The following is a 23,061-nucleotide window of genomic DNA, read 5'->3' on the forward strand; positions in this document are numbered from 1 at the left end:
AAAATAGAAATTTTGAAAACATTTATGAAAAAGCAAGGTATATGTTAACAGCTAACCTATATTTGAGCCCCACCCTCATTGAAGCTATGGTTATCAACATTTACAAAAGAACATTTGATTACTGTATCTAAAACTGATTTGATATGCAATATAATTAGTAAATTGATTTAAAATTTTTGATCCTGGAATACAATTCTTAAGAGTATGTATGTGTGTGTATGTGTGTATATATATATAATATATTATATTATAATTATAATATATAATAATAATAATATTATATATATATACACACACACACATATATACATATACACACACACACACACACACACTCTTATATACTAAATATATACCTTATATACTATCAGACACTTCAGTTCAGATATCATTTTATGACTGTGTAGAAAACTGCTTGTATTTTGCAAAATATTTTGCTTTTCTAAGCTTACCATTTTCCTTTTAAAAGTAGGGCATACAACCTATGTTTTACAATATAAATTAGCACTTTATAAAATCTATATGATGATCCTTGAAATGGGATTGAAAAGCCCCCAATCCAAATTTAGTAATTTTTGGTTATGATTCTGTAAATTAACCTTTTTGATATGCTATTATAAAAATAATGATGGTCTGACAAACTTTTAATGATATATATGATAATGGTATATGATTAATGATATAAGAATTATTTGATTAAAAACCAAACCACTAACCACTAGATTTTACAGAAGCCAAATGAAAAAAGTTCTGTTTGTCAAATCAAGGGTTTAGAACTTTCTTCTTAAGACCTTGGTTTAACTGGCAACCTCTCAAAATATTTAATACCACCACCCTCTATTTTAAAAATCAGCTAAGAGTAAACACCTAGTATAGACATTTTACCAAAGTTTAGTACTAGGATAATGAGCATAGAAATAAAACAATCTAACAGTGACATGATATCACTCACCCTTTATTCTATTATATTTTCCTCCTTTTATAGTTTTTCTTTTTTCTGGTTATACATGTATGTTAAAATTTTAATATAATTTCTTTATGAATAACGTTGGGAAAGGAAAATCCAAAACAAAAGGGAAAAACCAGAAGAAAAAAAGTAAACATAGTATCTATTGATTTACATTCAGTCTCCACACCTTTTTCCCCTATCATGTCCCATTTTCCAACTCCTTATGCAATATTAATCTTAAAAAAGAAGTCTAATAACTTTACAAGTAAACTTTTTAACATATATGACTTAATTATTTTACTTTTAACCAAATTGATTTTATAAGAAAGCAACTTAGGAAATCTTAACTGTTTTTCCTCCTTGGTGAATCTTTTCTGCTTGCAATATTCTTCCTGAGAATGACAGTAAGTTGGAGTCAAAACTCAAACCCCAGTCACGAAGCTCCTTCTGAACATTATCATCTCTGTTAATTTAAAATATTGGCATACAAAAACAAATCAAAACAATAAGCTATATCCCCAACCAAATCATTTATAAATAATTCTTAAGTTAGTATTTTTAGTTTTTTTTTTTATTTTCACAGAAAAAAAAACCACAAAATGCCTTGTGTATCACTATCATTTTGTTTCATTTGGCTTTCTCTAATGTTTCTGATCTCTCAGCTTGCTTACTTCTACTGAATCATGCATGCAAAGCTGCTTAACTTAATTTGATTTGTCTACATAAATTCTTTTCCCACCCTACTATGTTCTATTCTGGGCAGAATATATCTGAAATATTGTGCTCAATTCTGTATACCAAATTAGTTAAGACATTTATAAGATGAGGAAAAAGGAGAACAACTTAAATGATGAAAGACCTTGAGTCTATACCATGTACAGTAGTGGCTAAAAGAATTTTAGTCTAGAAGAACTCAGGGAACATATGATTTTCCATACATATAACATATATACTTGACCCCAAGGGAAGAACTAGAAGAAATGAATGAAAGTTATAAAGAGGAAGATTTAGATTTTATAAAAAGAAAAGCTATCGTAAAGGCTACTTATGACTACTTATTGGGCATGTTTTCAATTATGGGTTCTACTGAGGTCCTTTCCAACTCTGAAATTCTGTGATACTTCAATTCAATTATGTTGAGATTATTTTAAAAATTCTGACAATTATCACATATTATAATAACTGATGAATATAAAATTTTTATTTAAAAAAGCCATTTAGCCCATTATATTTTTCAGGAGACCTACTTGTGAATATAGTCAATGAGTCTTCCAACTTCACGTTGCCTTTGTTCTGGTGTCAATCTTGTATGAACAGCTAAATCTTTCATCACATTAAAATCATTGCGCATTTTATCAGTTAGACCTTTAAATGATAATATGTGCAGTTATAACAAAGAAGACTTTACTTACAAAATAAGGAAAATAGAGGAAGAAGAGAAAACAGAGTAATAATAGTAGACACAGGAGAAACTTAAGGAGCTGAGAAACAGGAAGCTTAAGTAAAATTTATTCATTTTTCCCAAATAGGGGCCAGAAAATATGAAGGAGTTAATTACTTTAATTACTTAAGGAAAAAAAAAGATGATTAAGTACTAAGATGGTAAAAGTAGCTTGTCATCTCTCTCCAGAGTAAATAAAATTTAATACCTGTGAGGAAGCAGAGTTCAGGCATGAGCAAAGCAGGTCCTGGTAATACACCACCAGGGCCCCTTCTCCGTTTAGGCTGGCTGACCAAAACTGGTTGTTTTAAGTCAGTGATTTCTGTGTTATATTGCTATACAATAGAAGCAAGAAAGACTATCAATGTTAACAATTATCCTTAGTAACAGTCACAGTAACAAGCAAACTTAAGTACATGTTTGAAAGCAAGACTGGATGCTAATACCTTAGGTTTTTAAATCTAACCATGAAACCATCAGTTTGTATGCTGTGGAAATAATACCACTTTCCCCCGCCATGAAATATTATGGCCAAAAATCATACTACAATGTTCTTACCAATAGCATCACTAAATATTGAATATTGTAATATTAGTTATCTTAAGCATTTTTTTGGTATAACAGAAATAGTTCTGGATTTAGTATCAGTATCTGATTCTCAGTTCTTCTTAATAGCTACCTTCGTAACTTTTAAGTGGATCATTTAGCAGTTTATAAAGTTTCTTCCAACTTTAAATCTTTTGAGATGTCTTCTTTGTTTCACAAGTTCCATGCCAAACAAACTACAGTTTTAGTCTTCATTATCCTCCTCATCCAATTCTACTCTTATTAAAGTATTAGCATCTCTAAAAGGAAGTTAATTTTAATGCTGTGTTAAAGTAGTCTATTCTGTGAAAAGGGAATCTATGCTGTGAAACCAGTTTACAGGTGTTTTTATTAGTTAAGTCTCCTAATACTTGTTCAGTCATTGTACATTAAAGCAAATAAAGCAATATTATGCCAAGTGCATAAAAAGAAATAATTATATAAGCTGCAGACATTTTCATGGTTTAAGTTAAACCATTTTTAATGGTAAATACTGATCTCTATAAATTCTTAGATGACAAACTTCCTCTTAATTCTCTCCATTATTCCTAAATTTTAAAGTCTCTTCAAGGCCAAATAGATAGCTCTTTAAACTTGACAGCAAATCATACTGCTCACTCCTTCCAATTTCTATTAAAGGACCTATTTCTCACCTGATTTCTTATCCTTAAGTTTTGGTGGTTTCCTATGTGGTTGTATCAAACCACCAAGGAATCCCTCAGGGAACCACCTTATCTTCCTTACTTATATCACTATTTATATATCATATTTCAGTTCACAGGACTTACCACTCCAAATTCATAGAAGATACTGTGTATAACATTTAACCAATTATACCCAAGAGCAATTTGATTAAATGCTCCTTTATTCTTAGTTCGGCATTTTCAGTCTTACCCCATGTTGAGATTAAAGTTTCTTTCTTATGGTTCTCAATCCCTTATATCCAGCCCATTTTATCCAAGTGCCACTTCTTCATTCCTGTTTTTTCATTGTTAAAGAAAATTCCTGGATGAGCAAGCCCCTTTTACCAATGTATATTGCACCTTTGCTACAATGTGTTAACTCAGAAAAGTTGTCTAAAGCACTCAGAGTTAATTAAGTAAGCCAGGTGTATGACATGACAATGCTTGAAATCAAGGTCTTACTTGCTCCAAGATCTGCTCTCTATCCACTACACCTGTGGTGTTAAACTCAAATAGAAAGAGGCAAACTGTATAGAAATAGAAACAAACTGTATATAAGGCTCCCTGTGGATTGCATGTTGATTTAGTTATAAAATGTATTTTAAGTTACATAAATTTTGTCAAATTTGGAAGTGTTGTAGGTCATCTGTCTGACACCTCTGCACTATATCACGGTGACCCTTTTTTTCATTATAGGATATAATCAGAATTGGAAAAGATCTCAAAGGTCATATAGTTTCAGCCTAGAGCAGGAATCCTATTTGCAACATGTCTCTTTACTTCAAGGTATCCAAAACAAAGTATTCATCATCACTTATGACAGCTCATTTTAAATAGTTTTCTTAAAGATGATATATATCTATATACCAACTAATTTTCACTCTTCTAAAGACAAATTAAACAAATCTAATCTTTATTCCAAATATTTACAAGTTTCTTCAATAAGTAGTTCCCTCCTCAACCTAAGTACTACTCACTTTCAACGAATTTCTTTATTACATGTATTCACGTTTTATCATCTTATCTAGGTTTCCCACCAATTTATCAATGTCAGAATGTTGTTTACCCAAAGATTCTCTTATTTTTCCATAGTAATTTTCACATCTAGTAATGTGTAATTGTTGAAATCGATGGATCAAGATGCCTTCTAGACCCCAGCTTCTTAAACTGTGGTTCACAACCCTATGTAAGATCTTGTAACTGAATGTGGGGGTCACAAAATTATAATTTATTATCAGTAAATGCTTGATTGTATACCTATTTTATATACCTACATAATCAAGATCATGTAAAAATTTCCTAGACAGAAAGGGGTCATCAATGGAAAATGTTTTAAGAAACTCTGTTCCAGACCACTAATGCCTCTCTCTCTGCCATAATTGCAATGTTTTATAAAGGAAGGAATGGAGTAACTCGGAAACACTTCCAGATTTCTTCTACTATTATCACCTTGATTTAAGACCTTACAAATTTATGTCTAGAAAGCGCGCAAAAAAAAAAAAAAAAAAAAAAAAAAAAAACCTGTAGCAAGCCTCCATTGTCTCTTTGTTAATTAAGCCTACCTACAGTTATGAGACAGCTAGGTTGTGCAACCTATGGGGCTTAAAGTCAAGAAGACATCTTCCCGAGTTCAGATCCAGCCTCAGACACTAGTTATGTGATCCTGCACAAGGTCCTTAACCTTGTTTTGCCTCAGTATTCTCATCTACAAAAAGAGGTGGAGAAGGAAATGGCAAACTACTCCAGTACCTTTCCCAAGAAAACTCCAAATGGGGCCATAAAAAACTGAACCATGACTGAAACTAAAAAATAATAATGACCACTCAGTATATGTTCAATTATTCTAATATCCTCACCCTTCTCCTACAAGTAGCTTTCTGCATCAAATTAGTTATTTTTTTCTTTAGCAAGTCAGGCTTATAGGAAAAATTTTCTGGACTGCTTGCATAGATGACCTTGATATTTGCATAATAGTTCTAGCCTCAAACCTAAAACTTTTCAACATCCATTTTATTATCCTCACTTGTGTTTAAAATGTTACTCTCCTCACCCCTGCCAAGTTTGCTTAAACAGCCCTGGAAAACTATCTACATTGGACATTACCAAGCATTCACTTAATAATGTCTATTAATCCGAAGAGATTTCTCTAGCTCTGTGTCCCCTTTCTCATCACCACTAAAAATTTCCTTTGAGATGAAAATTAACCTATGAGAGAAAAAAAGGAACAGTAAAAGTAAAACTTCATTTACCTGGCATCCCAGGGAATGGAATAGTTTCATAATTAGATTTTTCAGATAACTGAAGTTTTAAGTTTCTAAGTACTAAAATACTTATTTTAGTCCTGTTTATAACAGTATGAATTTATTGTGAGTACTTAATTTATTCCTGAAGACAAAAAGTCATTATTATTGCAAAATATCCTAATAGAGGGATGATCTCAGGCTTCCTCCATTGCATTTTGGCTACTACATGAATTTATGTCTAGATCACCATGCTTTGGAGCATCGCCTTTTTATTTTTTTTTCTCCAACTACCAGGCTGCCAGCTGTTAGTTCTTGCTATTTTAAGTGTGCATTATGTCTCTAGTAGTCTCTTTTTCATCAGCTATTGGCTGGAAAACAGACAACTATGCTCAATATGATAGCTTTATGGCTAAGAAAAATTATAGTAAACAAACACCAAATAAAGTCTCAAGATCCATTAATTTTATGACAGCAATTTTGACTGCTCAGCAGCCCTTCCCCCACTTCCTAGTTAGCTGATACTGCTAAGTAGGTGATATCCAGATAAACAACTTTATTGTATAGGTGGGTATTCTGGGTGTATCACTATAACCTGCCTTGAGAGCATAAATGAGAGGGAAAAAGGGAACCACATAAATTTATTAAATATTTTATACCTTTCTGTAGTAGTCTAAAAAGCTGATTTCAGAGCCATCTGCTTTTTTAAAGGTGCTTCTTGGATTTTGCTCCCAGTCAATATCATCTACTCTATAGGTTTTATTGTTGTACCTGTGAAACAATTCCAGGAATTTCAATAATCCAGAAGTGACAATTGCAAACTTTTACCTTAAATAAGATTAGGTAACAGAATGAACGAAGAGCAGCTAAGTGGTTCTTCTGATTAAAAAAAAAAAAAAAAAGTTCTGAGGATAATAAAATATTAAAATTTTGGTCTCTAAAGTAAAAAAAAAAAAAGATTTTAGTTCTAACTGCACTATTTAAAAGAAGGAAAATTTGAAAAGTTTGTTCTAATAATAATCGTGGAGATTGCCATCTGTGAATTAACACTCCAGAAAAACAGAAAATTAAAGTTCTTCTCTGGATGTTGCTTTTGCACTTCATACTTAAGAGGGAAAATGTACAGCAAGACAATCCTTAAAGCTATGTAATTCTGAGATGGGTCAAAGGGAAATTATTCCTTCCTTATGCCTATTCTCCTTATTTTGAGAATTCAACTGGTCCATCAGCCATAGGTTCAGTCTGTACTTATAAAGTGGAAGAGGAACATGTATTAAGAGCAACATACCCTTACTGTGAAGAATTTACAGAAAGACTAGAAAATTATAGAGAAAAAACAAATTGAGCTTTCTCACTTGGTAAGAACGATTAATCCTATTAATTCTTTAGAGACTTGTTCTTGAAATCGATGTTCACCAAATTGTTGATACAGGCTGAACATAAAATCTAAAACAGTTTCACTTCGAAGAACTTTATGGCTTACATCAGTGCAAAGCATAATGTTATTCTCATATTGAAGAATAGAGGTGGTGAATCCTGGCCAAATCACCAATCTGTCAAAGAGTATAAAAATTTTTTAGAGATTCTACCAAATGCATGATACTTTCAATATACTCAAATAATAAATTTGCACATGACCCATAATTCAGATTTTCTTCACTTCTTTTCAACAGTGAAAGCTTTTAAGTTTCATTTTGATTAGTCTGTTCAAGCTGTCATTATTTTCTTTGGAGGGGGGGAAGAGAAGGTCTTAAACTTATTTTAAAGGTATTTTCATTGAAAGATAAATAACAGATGAACTATTGAGCAGTTCTATCTGAAAGAATGTAAGGATAGGTAGTTATTTTCTAGATTGCCAACTCAGAATGATTAGAAATTTTGCAATAGTAGCCAAAAGAACTAATGAAATCTTAAATCTGTGATAATCTCATTCTACTCTGGCCTAGTCAACTACATATGAAGTATTATGTTTTGGTCTACATTTTAGGAAGGATTTCATTAAACAGAGAACATAAAGAATGCAAAAAATGTGGAGGATTCTCAAGTTTGTGCTATAATTACAAGTGGCTGAAGATGTTTAGCTTGTGAAAAAAAGGATTCAAGAGAAACTTTCTAATTTTCTTCAAATATTTGAAAATCTGTCAAAAAATGATTAAGAGTTAAGATTTTTTTTTGCTTGATCCTAAAAACCAGAACTAAAAGGGAAAAAAAGCATTCAGGATTAATAAAAGGAAAAACAGCAAAATTAGAGTTATCTAAAGGGGACACTGATGACCTTCAAAGGTGGCCAATTTCTTTTCACTGGAAGTTTTCAACCAAAAACTAAGGATCCAGTTCACAGAAATAGTATAGGGGGAAAATTGTTCATGTATCAGTTGGAGAGATTAGAAATCCAATGATTTTAAATTCTAAAACCATAGATTTTTATAGTCCAAGAAGCTGCACAAGGAGCTTAACTAGTCCAACTCCTTCAACTGACAGATGGGACAATTGAAGCACACATCCTTCAACTCCAAATTTTTGGAGTATTTATTTACTACATGGGTAGCCTTTTGATATAGATTATTTGATTCAGCCAAATCTAAATGAGTTGGGGCTAGATTAATGTGAAGTAATATAATGCACTGGTAATATTTTTTTAAAAGTTTTATCTAATCAATGAAAATACAAAGAAGCAAATATTCAGGGTTAGTAGAGCTAATTCATCTTTGATTTTGGCTCTTAAATTTGTATTGCCTTGAGATCTCAAAATTGTTAAGATTTAGTTAAAGAGTTTATAAATTTGACATTGAAGGATAATTTAATATCAACCATCTAAAAGGCCCTTTTTTTGCCCTTCCTACCTTATTTAAAATTCCACCTTCCCTTTACCTCCAACAAAAAAATCTCATCATGTATCAGGAACCTAAACTTAAAAAAAAAAAAAAAAAAAAAACAGAAGACTTCACATTTATACCTGATCTGTAGCAGAAGTCCAACATGTAATTAAACTTTTTATAGCAGAAACAGCCTACAAACCTCAAGGCTCAAATTTTCATAATTGGGCCTTTTTATTCACCAGAAAAAGGGGAAGATTTAGTAATTAGCTAGTCTAACTCTATTCTAGCTCAAATATTCTAAAGTTCTGAGTTTTTTTTAATCTAATAGTTCCTATACTTGAAAAATACCCATCAAATAATACTTTCATTTTCAGTACTAAAATATCTAAGATACATACTAACCTATGATTTGGGATATTTATCGGGTCACTTGGATTATAATAATTACGTCCAATTTGTTGCAAATTCATGATCTTCAAAAGCCTGGAAAAAACAGTCAGAAGAGTTTTAATGTAGTTTATTTCACTTTACCATCTATGTTTACTCATCAATTGATCAAAAAGCACATTTATTAAGTACCTACCACGTACCCTCTACTTTGTACCTGGTGTGTAGTAGACACTATTTTCTTAGGAAAACATCTACCTAATATTGGCATATTGACCCAATATTCGCTGGCATATCTATGATATCAACTGACATCTAAGCTTTCCTGTTTCCTACAGTCAGCTCATAATCTCTCCACTCTTTGTGATTCTTGGTATGACAAATGAAGACCTAAAGAGCTTACAATACTAATCTTAAACTATCAGCCTTATTAAAACAATTCAAACTCTGTGATACTACCTCATACCCATTATACTAGTCAAAGTAATTTGATAGCAAAACTAAATCCTACTGAAATTGTGAAGAAACAGGCATAATAATTACTATAAGAATTGCAAATTCATAAAACCTTTTTGAAAACCAATCAAGTAGGAGCTGCTAAAAATAATCATACCCTTTAAATTAGGTCCATTATACAAAATACATCCTGAAAGGGTTACCAAAAACAAATAGAAAAATAATCAACTTTTTGAAGCCGTTCCTAATGGCTTCATTTGTAATTGTAAAGCCGAGAATCAACCAACCTAAACATCAAATGATGGAATGGCCAAATAAATAAGAAATGGTACGTTAATGTAGTAGATTATTATAATTAAAATACTAAATACAGAAAAAAGAAAAAAATCTCAAAATGATATAAAGTAGGAAAAAAGTACCCACAACTAAAAAATAAGAATGGAAAGAAGAATTTTGAATGATTAAAAAGTTGTATTTTATGTGTTTAAAGTTCAAATATAAACCATACCATATAAATTTTTAAAACTATAAAAAGCCTCTCTTCAAATGACTTGATACAAACTAACAGTTAAATATCTAACATTTACTTCAACTTATTATGTTTCAGGCACTATGCAAAGTACTTCACAAAAATCTCATTTGATCCCCACAACAATCCAGGAAAATAGGTACTTATACTATCCCCATTTTACAGATGACAAAACTGAGGCAAACCATAAGTGACCTGTTCAGAGGAATGTGGCTAACACATTTCTGAGAAATGATTTGAATTCAAGTCTTCCTGATTCCCTGCCCAGCACACTATCCATTGCACTACCTCACTGCCCCTAGAGTCAACATTCTCAGTCAGAGACACCAAAGCGTTTTAACAAACCTTCTGAAAATAATGTTATAAAACTGTAAACAAGTTGGTGAAGTAGGTGGAAGTTCATTTGTTAAAGTGATTGTTATCTTCACAGTTTCTCCATTCCGAGTCTGACTAAACACTTCTGTAACCTACGAAGAATGTATAAATAAAAAAGCATTTGTTATTGTTAAAGCATTTAGTAAGGCACTCTATGTATGTATGTATGAAGCACTGTGTTTAAGAGTATTGCTTAAGTGCTCACAATACAAAGAATAAGACAGTACCAGCTCTCCAGGAATCAAAAACTCTTAAAGGATGAGGTCAGGAGGAGAATATCATATAATACAAAATTCAATGTAACTTACAGGCCCACAAATCAAAGGATTAAATGATAGGGCAGATGGCAAGACCCAAAGGTCATTAGGTTACATAATGTAGTTAAGACGAAAATGCTAGCAGTCTCTACAAGGCAGATTGAGTATCTTAAATGGCAATGGCAGGAAATATGGCAAGGACTAGATCATTCCTCTATCATGAAAAGGAATGGAATTACTGACTCTCAACTCATCCAAATTCTGTGAAATCAAGCAGTAAGAGCAAAAATAAGTGGCAAGGATGCAGGCTGTCCTTGATGATGGCAGTTTTTCCTGCAGCTCAAACATCCAAACATCAACACCCTTAAGTACTCTCTTAAACTGGTACTATTTAATATTCTAAATTATCCAGTATCCCAGTTAGTGATTTTTCTTAAATTTAAAATATTTTTTAATATTAAAAAGCATTAAAAAATATTGCAACCTTATTCTGTAGTCTTTTGGGTAGAAATAATATTGTTCCATCAAAAGCATGACACCTTCCTATTAGTTCTTCATGTTGAAAAAGTAAAGCTGAACGGAGTCTTCTGGCTTCCATTTGTGGGTTATAATCAACATGGTACTGATACAAAGCCCACTGAGGACGAGATGTCAGTCGAAAATGGTTTGTACTTAATCTTACTACAATGCCTGAAGAACCTGAAAAACAGAACAAGAGGTCCAACTGTGAAGTATTGAAAAGTGCTAATTCTTTCCTGAACACATTTCACATAAAAATCTAAGAGGATCAGTTTCTTTAAATAAGAAGCAAAAAAGAACAAAAGTACAGTCTCAGTATAGCCAACTCTTTAAAGACTATAACCTAATCCATTTATCTAAGCAGATAAATTTATTCCCTAAGCAATTAAGCCTACTCGGAGGTCTGTTAACACATAGCCCGCCAAATCTCACTATAATCAAACAACTAGCCAATGGCCACTAATTTCACACAGAAACAACCAATGCAAAACAAAGTATTAATTTAACAATCTCTCATAACCATGAGATGTAACTTGACACGTTTATTTCAAAACAAGATGTAAGAATTTTTTCCCAAAACAAAGAGGGTTTAGAGAAAAAAAAAAACAAAAAACAAAAAAACAAGTGCAGACACCAAGATCTCTCATAGTATTTTGTCTACTTTGCAATGTGTGCAAGATAAAGTTGTGAAAGACACAGAAAAATGGCATATCCTAATAATTATGTTCTCATTTGTTTAATAGATCCTTCCCAAACGTTTATGTACATTAGTAGACTTAAGATGAAATCTTCTAAAATGACATTCCTTAAAGCTCACATACCTGTTTTTGACTCTTTAACATGTTCTAAGTTCTGTCTGGTATTCACCCCAAGGTCATGAAAATCTCTTCGACGGCCTCCTCTCTCCCCCAAAGATAGCTCCTGGAATCCAGCTGAAATCTGAAGCTCTTAATGATTGTGAAAAGTAAAACTATACATTAGTTAAGAAATCAAGCTACTCAAATAGAAATAAGAAAACTATGAGATTTAATTTCCCTAATGCTATTAAAGCAGATCTCTGAATGCAGCTGAAGTACTCAGGACAATGTACAGGTGAACTTTTATCAACATTGCTCTAGTTAATCTGCTGGCAGAATAATAAAATAAAACTTTAAGAATTTCTCAACAATCTTTAGAAGATACAACTTCAGAAATGTGTAACATCATCAGACCTCCACAATTTTTGTTTTCCAGTCTATGTATCATTTTCCTTATTACACACTAAAACATGTATTATGTTGATAGCACTGGACAGCAGTTTTCTAAGTAGGATAAAGTCTAGTAACATTTTCAATTAATTAAATGTGTAACAGTAGTGAATCTGAATAGAAATTTCTTCAGATAAAAGCAAATACCTAATACTTTTCCTCAACGAGTGTAAAGATTATGAATAAAGATAATCTTTTATTTCCCCTCTCCCTCAGATAACTGACAAGAACTCATGTGCTTAAACTTTTAAAATTGGTGTTTTCTTGTTTTCTCCTAGATGGAATTTCTATTTCAAATTTGTGCTATGAGACCAATAGTTTTAAAAAAAAAATCGATGCTCTTGTGAGTAAAACATATAATTACGACAGGCAAGGTTGCATTTTAATTTAAGGACTGGGAAGATGCAATTTAATAGCTTTTCACATAAAAAAATATTTTGTGCATCTTATTTCTTTACCTTCTTAAAACCACCATTGAATGAAAATGGAGTCTATATAAACATGCTTGGCAAAAATCAAAATCACTTTTCTTATCTGCTCATAGCCATATACAAAATTCTATGGGCTTTTGTTCGACACTGCCACTTCTGTCCTCTATATAGGATATACCAAACATGGTGGGGATTTTCTCTGTTTAACATTCCACAACTAATAGTGCAACAATCCAACTATTTGTCAAATTTCAAATACATGTTAAGTCTAAAGTCTAGAAGTCTAAAAGACTAAAAGTCTTCTTTTAACTCTTGATAATACTGCGCTATGCAGCCTCCTTATACTGCACATCCTTCTCTACCTTTCCCCACTGATTCAGTTCCATATACAATATTTTTTCCATTTAATCCAAATCTTTAATAAGGAATTACAATGTTCAGCATTGAGGACACAAAAATAAAGTAACACAGTCCTTATGGTAAAAATTTTACATTCCATTTTGAGGAAGAGCAAAGGAGATTATGATATATAAATAATTTAAGGGGAATTTCATGAGGGTAAAGAAACAATATGAATTGTTCTAGAAATAAGTTAGGTGGAAGAAAACCTTTATCGGTGGTGGGAGGTAGAATGAGAAGGTTTCACCGAGGAGGGAGCACCTAAGAATCGTTCTTTCTTTATGGCTCATTTAAAGACAAATTTGGAGGAAATATATGCCGCCAAATATAGGAGACAAGCCTGCATAAATGTATGGAAGCAGAAAGACATGTCCATGTGGAGAATATCTATTAAATAAAGCAACTGAGGTAAACTGGACTATATTGTGAAGGGATTTAATAAAATGACAAGTAAATTTGTCTTAGTCTGTAGACATTAAGGGAGTTTACAGAAAATAATCAATGTAAAAAAATGAAAAACAAAGTTGGAAACTACACAGATTTGTTTCAGAGAGGTAAGAATTGCCCAGGATCTGTCCATCTTTGGAGGAAAATTAAGTCTTCACACTAAAAGTAAAACTTCTCTTCCTAAATGAACAAATAAAGTTTTCACTGAGTAGAACAAATTTCTTGAATCTAACTCAGGCCATCTCTAGCCCCCTTTCTTTCTACTATTTATGTATATACATATTTACCTTTATGTTTGCCTTGATATGGCTCTGTATAGGGAACTCCCAATGATGTAACTCACTCTACCAAAATAGACTAACAGCTCTTCTCTAATTTAGAGTATCCTGGGGATACAGAGAAGTTATATGACTTGCCGTGTCCAACTAGTAATCTCAAAATCAAATTGTATATTGAACTTTCTATTCTCCAACTTCTCTTCCTTCTACAAAACAATCCTATGCTTTTTCCTAACTGATTTTTTAAATAAGCAATCATTCTTTCACCTAGTTTTCTATAGTCAAAAATTCTTAAAACTATTTTCTCTCCTACCTTATAACTAAGTTGTCAACAATTTTTTCTCTAAGTTACTAAACTGTACAAAACCTTTATATACTGGCCCCTTTTTTTTACCAGCCATCTTTATGTATATGTCAAGTTTTCCTAACTCTACTTTCTCCCTTTACCAATCCATCCTTCAAAATGCTGCCATACTCATTTTTTGGTGTGCATAAAATCTGGTCTTAACACAATGTTCTAAAACCTTCATTGCCAATATCCATAATATGTCAATTCTAGTCAGGACACTAATTTTCTCAGGACTTTGGGGAAAATACTAAGGCAGTGTGTACTTTCAATGTAAGTTACTGGTTGGACATCCATGGATGATAGCCTATAAACAAGTTATAGGTAAGGAACTCAAGATTCAGGAGTAATCTGAGGATTTAGGAGTAATCTGAATAGAAGTAGGCATCTGAAGGAAATGACATGGACAAGGAGACATCAGTGGAAAAAAACTACATCAAAGAAAATGAGGAGCTAGCCAAGTAAATTTCAAAAACATCTAAGATTCTACCTACCAATTACCAACTATAGAATATTCTTTATAGAAACGAATCAAGCCTTGGAGAAATGTTGACTATTTGTAGTTAGGGCTATGCCAATATGATAAAAAGTGACAACACTTAAAATAAGAGATTTAATGCAACTAAACTAATAAGTTATATGTAACTTTATAAATAACAAAATTCATCTGGAATAATAAAATATAATTCTTATCATAGGAAATAATGGGAAAGAGGATTTCATGGGTCTATCTCCCTGTCTCTCACTCTCTAACATACTCAGATACACACTAGTATACTATGAAGCAATAATAAAATTTTTTAGTATTGCTATATGAATAGAAAGTTAATCAATGGAACAGATTGGGTAAACGTGATTCATGTTCCATAAACCACTAACTTACAGGACAAGAACTCTCAAATTTGACAAAAATACTAGTAAAACTGGAAAGTAGTTTGGCAGAAATTAGGTTTCAGTCAACATTTTGTATCATAATAAATCCTACCCGAAAGGAGATGTCTTTGTAACTATGTCTGCAGGGGAGATTCTTAGCTAAAAAGTGATAAAGGTGATCATCACAGAATGTAAAACAGGAAATTATTACATAAATTTTAGAACTTTTGCATGTGTAAAAAATTACAAGGAAAGATGTGTAGGGAAAATGTGTTTTATCTACATCTAATTTACAAAATACATATGGGATTGATACAATTATATAAAAACAAGCACCATTTTTAATGTTGTCTTTTAAAGAAGCAGATACTTTTCAAAAATATTTTTTAAAAGTTATCAACTTATAGAAAAGTGCTCCGAATCAGTAATAATGGAAATATACATTGTAACTATTCTGTGGTTTCAAACCTCCCATCGTCAGATTAGCAGAAATGACAAAAAGTTCAAGAAAAACCTTTGAGACAGACTAGAAATGACCACACTAATCCAGAAATGGTGCCACTTTGAAATGATCCAATGGAAAACAAATACAAAACTACTCAAAGTCACTAAGTTAAACAATTCCTCTCACCTGCAATATCAAGAGAAGGAAAATATATATCTGTACAAAAATACTTACTCGAACACCTTCAATGTAATAAGTTAACTTTTAAAAGTGTCAAGTTGGGAAATAGCTGAACAAATTATTGTGTAAGAATATTACTGGTAAGAATTTGTTTATGATTATAAATCAATCATTAAAAGCAATTTGAAGATTTGTACAAACTCATACTGAGGTGAACAAAACAAGAAAAATTTGCACAATAATCACAATCAAGGAAAACTACCGTAAAAGTCTTCAGAGGTCTTATGAACACAATGATCAATCTAGAATTCGGATGGAAGCATAACTTCTATTACTTGGTAAAGAGGCTATATATACTAAAAGGATTGGACTGAGAGAAGACATTTTCAGGACATGGTCCATGTGTTGGATTTCTTTTGCTTTGATTATTCTTTTTTATTTATAAGGAAGGCAGGGACAAGTTAGTTAAAGATCAAAAAGGGAGGGACACAATAAGTGCTAGTAACATTATAAATTTTACACACATACACACACACACAAGCATTTATTAAGCACTATTGCCAGATATTTCATTTGATCTTTATAACTCTATGAGAGAGGTACTCCTATTATCTATCTCCATGTTATAGGTAAAGAAACTGATAGCTTAAGTTACTTGCCCATTATTACACAGCTAGTGATTTTTTGACCCTAGATATGAATTCAGGTCTCCTGGACTCCGGGCTCAGAGCTTCTTCCACTGCACCAACATGCTAAATACATATTTAATGTAGGTAAGTCTTCCCTATATAATTTTCATCTTTTTGCTGTAATATTGCAGTATTTGAGACTGCAATAAGCTAGTAGAAAAATGATTGAGAAGGATAAAAAAAATAACTGGAAAGCTTTTGTAAAATCAAGAACTTAAGAAAATTAAAACCAAAAGCAGCTAGGTGATGCAGTGGATAGAGCACTAGCCCTGAAATCAGGATGATTCGAGTTCAAATTTGACCTCAGACATTTAACACTTCCTAGCTGTGTGACCCTGGGCAAGTCACTTAACCCCAATTACCTCAGGGGGGAAAAAAAAAGAGGAAATTAAACTTGAACTTGAACTTAGAAAAAAAAATCTTTGTATCATATCTTTGACAATGGTTTGAAACCTAAGTTATATAATCAACTTCTTCAAATAACTCTTCAGTTCATGACCTACTTCAACAAAAACAAAAAATGTCTCCTCCAACATCAAAAAGCTCACTTGGATCCATCCATTCCTCTGAGGTATTTATTGTCCCTTTTCTCTCCTGCCTTTTATACTAGATTCCTTGAAGAAAGCCATCCAAAATTAGTGCCTCCAATTCCCAACCTCTCTCTCTCTCTAAACACACTATATAGTCTGGATTCTATTATTCAACTGAAATAATTACCAATTATTTTTCAACTGCCAAATCTTTTGACCTTTTCTAAATCCACTATCCTAGTGAATTTAACTCTGGTTTTTGATACTGTCAGTCACACTCATTTTCATAATCCTTGTTCTAATGTATTCCCCTTAAATGGCTCTTCATGGTGTCCCCTAGGGTCTATCTGGGGTCCTCATCTCCCTCTATACTACTTAATTTGGTGATTTTATCTCCTATGAATTCAATTATCATTTCTATGCTGATGAGTATCAAATTTACTTATCCATCTGTGCTGATTTCTGAATTGCATCTCCAACTGCCTACAGTACATCTCAAACTAAATGTCTTGTAGAATCTTAAACCCAGGATATCTCAAACAATTCATTATCTTCCCCCCAAAAAACAACCCCCTCTACATACATTTATTATTTGCTATTTGGTACTACCACTCTCTCTTTTCTGCCTTGTAATCTATCTGTTTCAAAGGTCTGGCAATTTTATCTTTGTAGTACCTTTTGCATGTGCCCATTTCTCTCCTCTGACATTTCCATCATCCTAATAATGATTCTTATTTCCTCATGCCTGGACTTGTGCAAATACTTTACAAATTGATTTCTCTTCCACCAGTCTTTCCTCACTCTCACTCTAGTCCATTTTCCACCAAGATGTCAAAGCTATTTTTTAATTATATGCAAGTCTGTTCATGTCATTCTTCTATGCAAACTTCAGTGGCTCTCTACTGCTCACATGATCAACTATGAAATCCTCTTTTTGACCTTCAAAGCTATTTATAATCTTTCCCCATCCCCTATCTTTTCAGTCTTCTTACATCTTACATTGTGACGTCCTTACACTCTGCAAGCCAGTGACACAAACTTTCATGTTCTTTACATAACTTAATATAAGATTCTTGGTACATAGCAGTCTCCCAATACATGTTTGTTGAATGACTGGCAACTAACCTATAAAATCAAAAAAATCCTCACCAGGTATATGGTCTGAGGATCTGAACAACAAAAGAATTGCAAACTATTGACCATCAAATGAACAAATGCTACAAATAACTAATAAGAGAAAAGCCAATCAAAACATCCCTTGGGTTTTGCTTCATGCATAGCAAATTATTAAAGATTACAAAAAGAATAATCAATGATGAATGGATGGTAGAAAGATGAGTACAGTAAAGCACTTTTGGTAGAACTGTGCATTGGTACAACCTTTCTTCAAAGCAATCTGGAATTATTCCAAGGAGACTGAAGGTTTTAATAAATACCTTTTGAGATCAAGAAATTCTATTGCTGGACATATAAAGTCCCCTTTACATAAAAATATTTATAGCAGCATTTTCTGTAATGTCAGAGAACTAGAAACAAAGTAGATGCTCATCAATCTAGTAATGGATAAACATTATGGTATATGAATGTAATGAAATATGACTTCATTACAATGAACTTAAGATGGTAACTAAAGAGAAAGTGATGAGCTCAAGTCCGTTCACACTGACTGAAGAGTCAATCATTAAATTTTTGTGTGAATATTTATTCATAAATCAGAAAATGCTACAAATCAGGGCTTAATTTATTGTTTTATTGATAATCTAGATATAAGTGATACAAGATAAATGTCAATAATGCAGATTCAACTTTAAAATATGTGGTGCCTACATTTTTTTGTTGAAAAGCCAGTTATTAAACATTTGTGGCTGATACTCCTACAGAAAAACATGAGATGGTTTATATTTAGTCGAATGAATCAGGATCAGACAATCAATATATTGAATAACTATAAAAATGTAATGGACAGAACAACAATGAAATAATGGAAACTGAATGCTGTGAAAACTATGACCAAACTTGGCCATGAAGAAAAGATACAAAAAAGTACTTTTTTTTTCTTTTCAGATGGGGAACAATAAGTGTGGAACATTGCAGAATAGCAGACTTTTTTGATTTGTATTAATTTTGCTGAATTCTTGTTATTTCTCTTTTTTACTATATGTTTTAAAGGATGGTAAATATAAGTGATTAAGAAAAAATTTTTTAAAAAATTTAAAAGAGAGTTAAGAAAGAAAACCACAAGAGAAGAATCCAATTAAGGAGAGAGTTATTCGGTTGTATCAAAACACTGTTATATTAGAGAACTAGGGGGAAAAAAAAAAAAAAAACATTGGATTTAGTGATTAATAGTCCTTTTAGGAATATTTAGAATCAAGCATGTTTGAAGGCAGATGGAAAAGTCAGATCTATGTAGCCTAAAACTTGTCGATATTAAATCAATATTCCACACCCTGGACACACACACACACACACACACACACACACACACACACAGAGAGACAGAGAGACAGAGAGACAGAGAGAGAGAGAGAGAGACCCCCTTTGTGAATCTATTTAATTGCCTTTGAAGGGAATGAAATGCCACTTATGTGCCTTTTATTTCTGAGTCAAATCTGGCTGACAGGATTCAGATCTGGCTTTTTCAGATCTTTATAAGAAGTCATAGAAGTAAATCTATGACTGGAAGAGACATCAGAGACCAATGCTCAATGCCCTTATTGGCTGATAACTATAGTCTACAAAGGTACAGTGACTCAATTTCATATAGTTGATAATTGTCACAGGTGGGATTTCAAACTAGGACTTCTCATTCTAAAGTCAGTAGGGTACCTTCCACTACCAACTTAAAATCAAAAAATCTTTGTGCATATTTTATGATGCCCAAAAGGAGGAAGGCTAACTACTTATCAAGCTAGAAATACCACCTGACCAGAGACCAGAAGTGGACAACTTAAATCCCATGTGAACAATATTTAGTTTAGCATCATCCCTTATCAGTGATTTTGTTTATGCCTCACATTAAAAATAATTTTATTACCTAAGCCAAGTTTTTCTCTCAAGCACACATTTAAGAAACCAACAAAGACAACAAAAGATAATAGATTTAAGTAGGTAAATATAGAAATAAAAAGCTCCCAGGTGCCTTAAATTTAAGTCACCAGTCAGGAATCTGAGAAAAGTACTATCTGTAATTACTGGACCACTCATGGAAGCCTGGGAAAGGTGCCATGACCAAGAAAGGCAACTATCACATCCTGGTGATCAAAAAAACAATAGAATCTAACAATTCCAAGTAAATGAATATTTCTATTGCTGAAAAAATTCTAGAACATAGCTTTAAGAAAAATGGTTAGCAAATATCTTGAAAAAGAAGCGGTGATCAGAGTTGGTTTGGTCTCTAATGAAAAGGTAATGTCTAGTATTGTCCAAGAAGCTGGTGATATGGGACTAAAGCTCATATGAGCTATTAAGGCTTAAATGAGTCATATACACAGATATGATCAACAGAACTTTGGGAGCCAATGAGATTATTTAAAAGGAAGAGAGAATAGGATCTGCAAACACCTTGAGGCAGGACATAGATGAGAATCTAGTAGAGACTGAAGTCAGACATATACTATGATACAAAAGCCCAGGGAGTCTAATACATTCAGTATCAAAATCAAATTACATTCAATCTAAACATTTAATACCTCTTATATCCTAGACATTAGGTGCTTGAGCTAGAAAAACAAAAGAACAAATCTTCAAGAAATGTAAATCTTTTTGAAAAAAATAATCCATAAATATGAAAAATGTTGTAAATGGGGGATGATGACACCTTTTGTAAGAGAAAATATTTATACCACACCTGGAAGGAAGCTACAGATTAGAAGAGAGGGAATTAAAGGCAGAGATCATTCCAGGCATGGACTTCCAAAAGTCACAAAGTGGAAAATAAAATGTTTTATATAGGTGATGGCAAGTGGTTGAGCGATCAGTAACTAGTCTTCATTAAATAATTGCTATTATATGCCACATACCATGCTAAGCACTGAGGATATGAAGGATACAAGTCAACCCTAGCTCTCAGTAAGTTCACAGCTTAATATGGCAAATAAATATGTATATACAGCTATACGTACAGGATAAAATGGACATAAAATTAAGGGCAATCAGGAAAGGCTTCTTTATCCATTTTCTCCTGACTCTCCCACTTCTTTGACCAGTCCTGAGTCTCTTTTGCTGATCCTCATCCAAGTCCTCCTGTCTCCACAGTCCTGTCCCTCTTCTCCCTGTCTTACTTCACTTGGTGATTTCATCAGCTTTCATGGAATTAATTACCATCTCTATGCTGATGATTCTCAACTCTATCTTATCCTAATCCTTCTATCGAAGTCTAGTCTCTAATCTCCAATTACCTTTTAGACATTCTGAACTGAATATATCAAAGAAATCGTAAACAGAACTCATATTTTCCCCAAAACTACATTCCTCTCCTCACCTGTAGGGGGCAACATCATCCTCCTAGTCCCTCAGGCTCATCCTGGCTGTCACTGTGAGCGATTTCACCTTTGTAACAAACAGTTCTCCAGCAGCGCCCCTCTCTCCTGGGACACTGGCACTACTCAAGTGCAGTCCTCCACCCCCAAGAACTCCTCAGTAATTGCTAACCCTGCTGGCACACCTGCTGCCTCAACTCTCTCTCCACTCCAATCCACCTTTTGTTTGGCCACTGAAAGTATTTTCCTGAAGTACAGGTCCAACTATGAACTATTGCCTCCAGGAAAAAAAAATTCAAAACCCTTTACAGCCTAGCCCACTCCTACCTTTTCAGTCTTTTTTTACACCTTACATCTCCCACATAGTCTTTGATCCAACAATATTGACTTTCTTACTGTTCCATAAACAATACACTCCAGACTAGGGGCTGTAGTAGGCATTTTTGTTCTTGGAATGCACTCCCTCCTTATCTGTCTCCTGGCTTCCCATCATCTATAAGAAACCTTTCTGACTCTTAATTTTAGTACCTTCCCTGTCTTTATTAATTTCTGATTTATCCTACATTTAGCTTACCTGTATAAATTGAGGTATTTAATTATAAATCTTTGTGCATGCTAAAGTCTCCTAAGGCAGGATCCTAAGGATAGAAAGGATCTAGGTACTTAACTCATTAAGAAAGTCTTGGAAATGAGTGGACAATGTTCACTAAGGCTCTTGACCGGAGGATGAATGTGGATTAAATGAACCTAAGAGAGATTACTGAGTGATGATGTAGAAGGAAAGGCTGTAAGTGACAATGGGGAGCGAGGAATATCCCAATTTCCATACCATGGGAAAATTCAATCGGTGTTGGAAAAATGGCCAAGAAAGCTTTGTCAACAGAATGGAACCAAAACTTAGCGAGTATAATAAAAAAGATAGCCCAAGAAAGGAAAAGGTTTATAGTGAAAACTAAGAATTTTTGTTACAGAGGAAATCTGCAAAAATATTGATTAGGACTATTAGATTTAGCAACTGAGGTCACCAGTAAACTTTGAAAAAATAGTTTCAGTGTGAGTACAGTAAGAAACAAGAGCAAAAGCAATGAAAAAGAGATGAGAAAATTAGAAGCAAAAATGGTAGGTTTTTCTAGGATTATGGTTTTGAAAGGGAAGAGAACTATCTCTAAAACGTTAGTATTTAGTAGGTGAAATAAAACATTTTAAATTAGTAAGCCATAAGTTTTAAATTTTATTTTCTTGTTTTTCCCCCTTTTTGATCTGATTTTTATTGTGCAGCAAAATAATTGTATAAATATGTATGTCTGTATTGGATTTCATATATTTTTACCATGTTTTAAGATATACTGGATTATTTGCCATATAGGGGAATGGGTGGAGAGAAAAGAGGGAAAAACTGGAACACAAAGTTTTTCAAGGGTCAATGTTGAAAAATTATCTTTGTATATGTATTGAAAATTTTTTAAAATAAAAAA

At 32.8% G+C, this 23,061-nt stretch overlaps 1 protein-coding gene across 1 annotated transcript in view; it reads right to left on the reverse strand.

Moving 5' to 3' along the window:
• LOC127548461 (piwi-like protein 1) overlaps positions 1-23,061 on the reverse strand; it is a 46,522-nt gene that overhangs the window by 17,681 nt on the left and 5,780 nt on the right. Inside the window, exons 4-12 of the mRNA XM_051975887.1 lie at positions 12,062-12,187; positions 11,206-11,420; positions 10,435-10,556; positions 9,120-9,200; positions 7,254-7,451; positions 6,558-6,669; positions 2,599-2,725; positions 2,197-2,314; positions 1,298-1,412 (exon numbers count right to left, since the gene is read on the reverse strand). Of these exons, the coding sequence (XP_051831847.1) occupies positions 1,298-1,412; positions 2,197-2,314; positions 2,599-2,725; positions 6,558-6,669; positions 7,254-7,451; positions 9,120-9,200; positions 10,435-10,556; positions 11,206-11,420; positions 12,062-12,187 (1,214 nt within the window). The remainder of the gene's footprint in view (positions 1-1,297; positions 1,413-2,196; positions 2,315-2,598; positions 2,726-6,557; positions 6,670-7,253; positions 7,452-9,119; positions 9,201-10,434; positions 10,557-11,205; positions 11,421-12,061; positions 12,188-23,061) is intronic.

This window comes from Antechinus flavipes, chromosome 1, assembly GCF_016432865.1.
Source record: "Antechinus flavipes isolate AdamAnt ecotype Samford, QLD, Australia chromosome 1, AdamAnt_v2, whole genome shotgun sequence".
NCBI classification, from domain to species: Eukaryota; Metazoa; Chordata; class Mammalia; order Dasyuromorphia; family Dasyuridae; genus Antechinus; species Antechinus flavipes.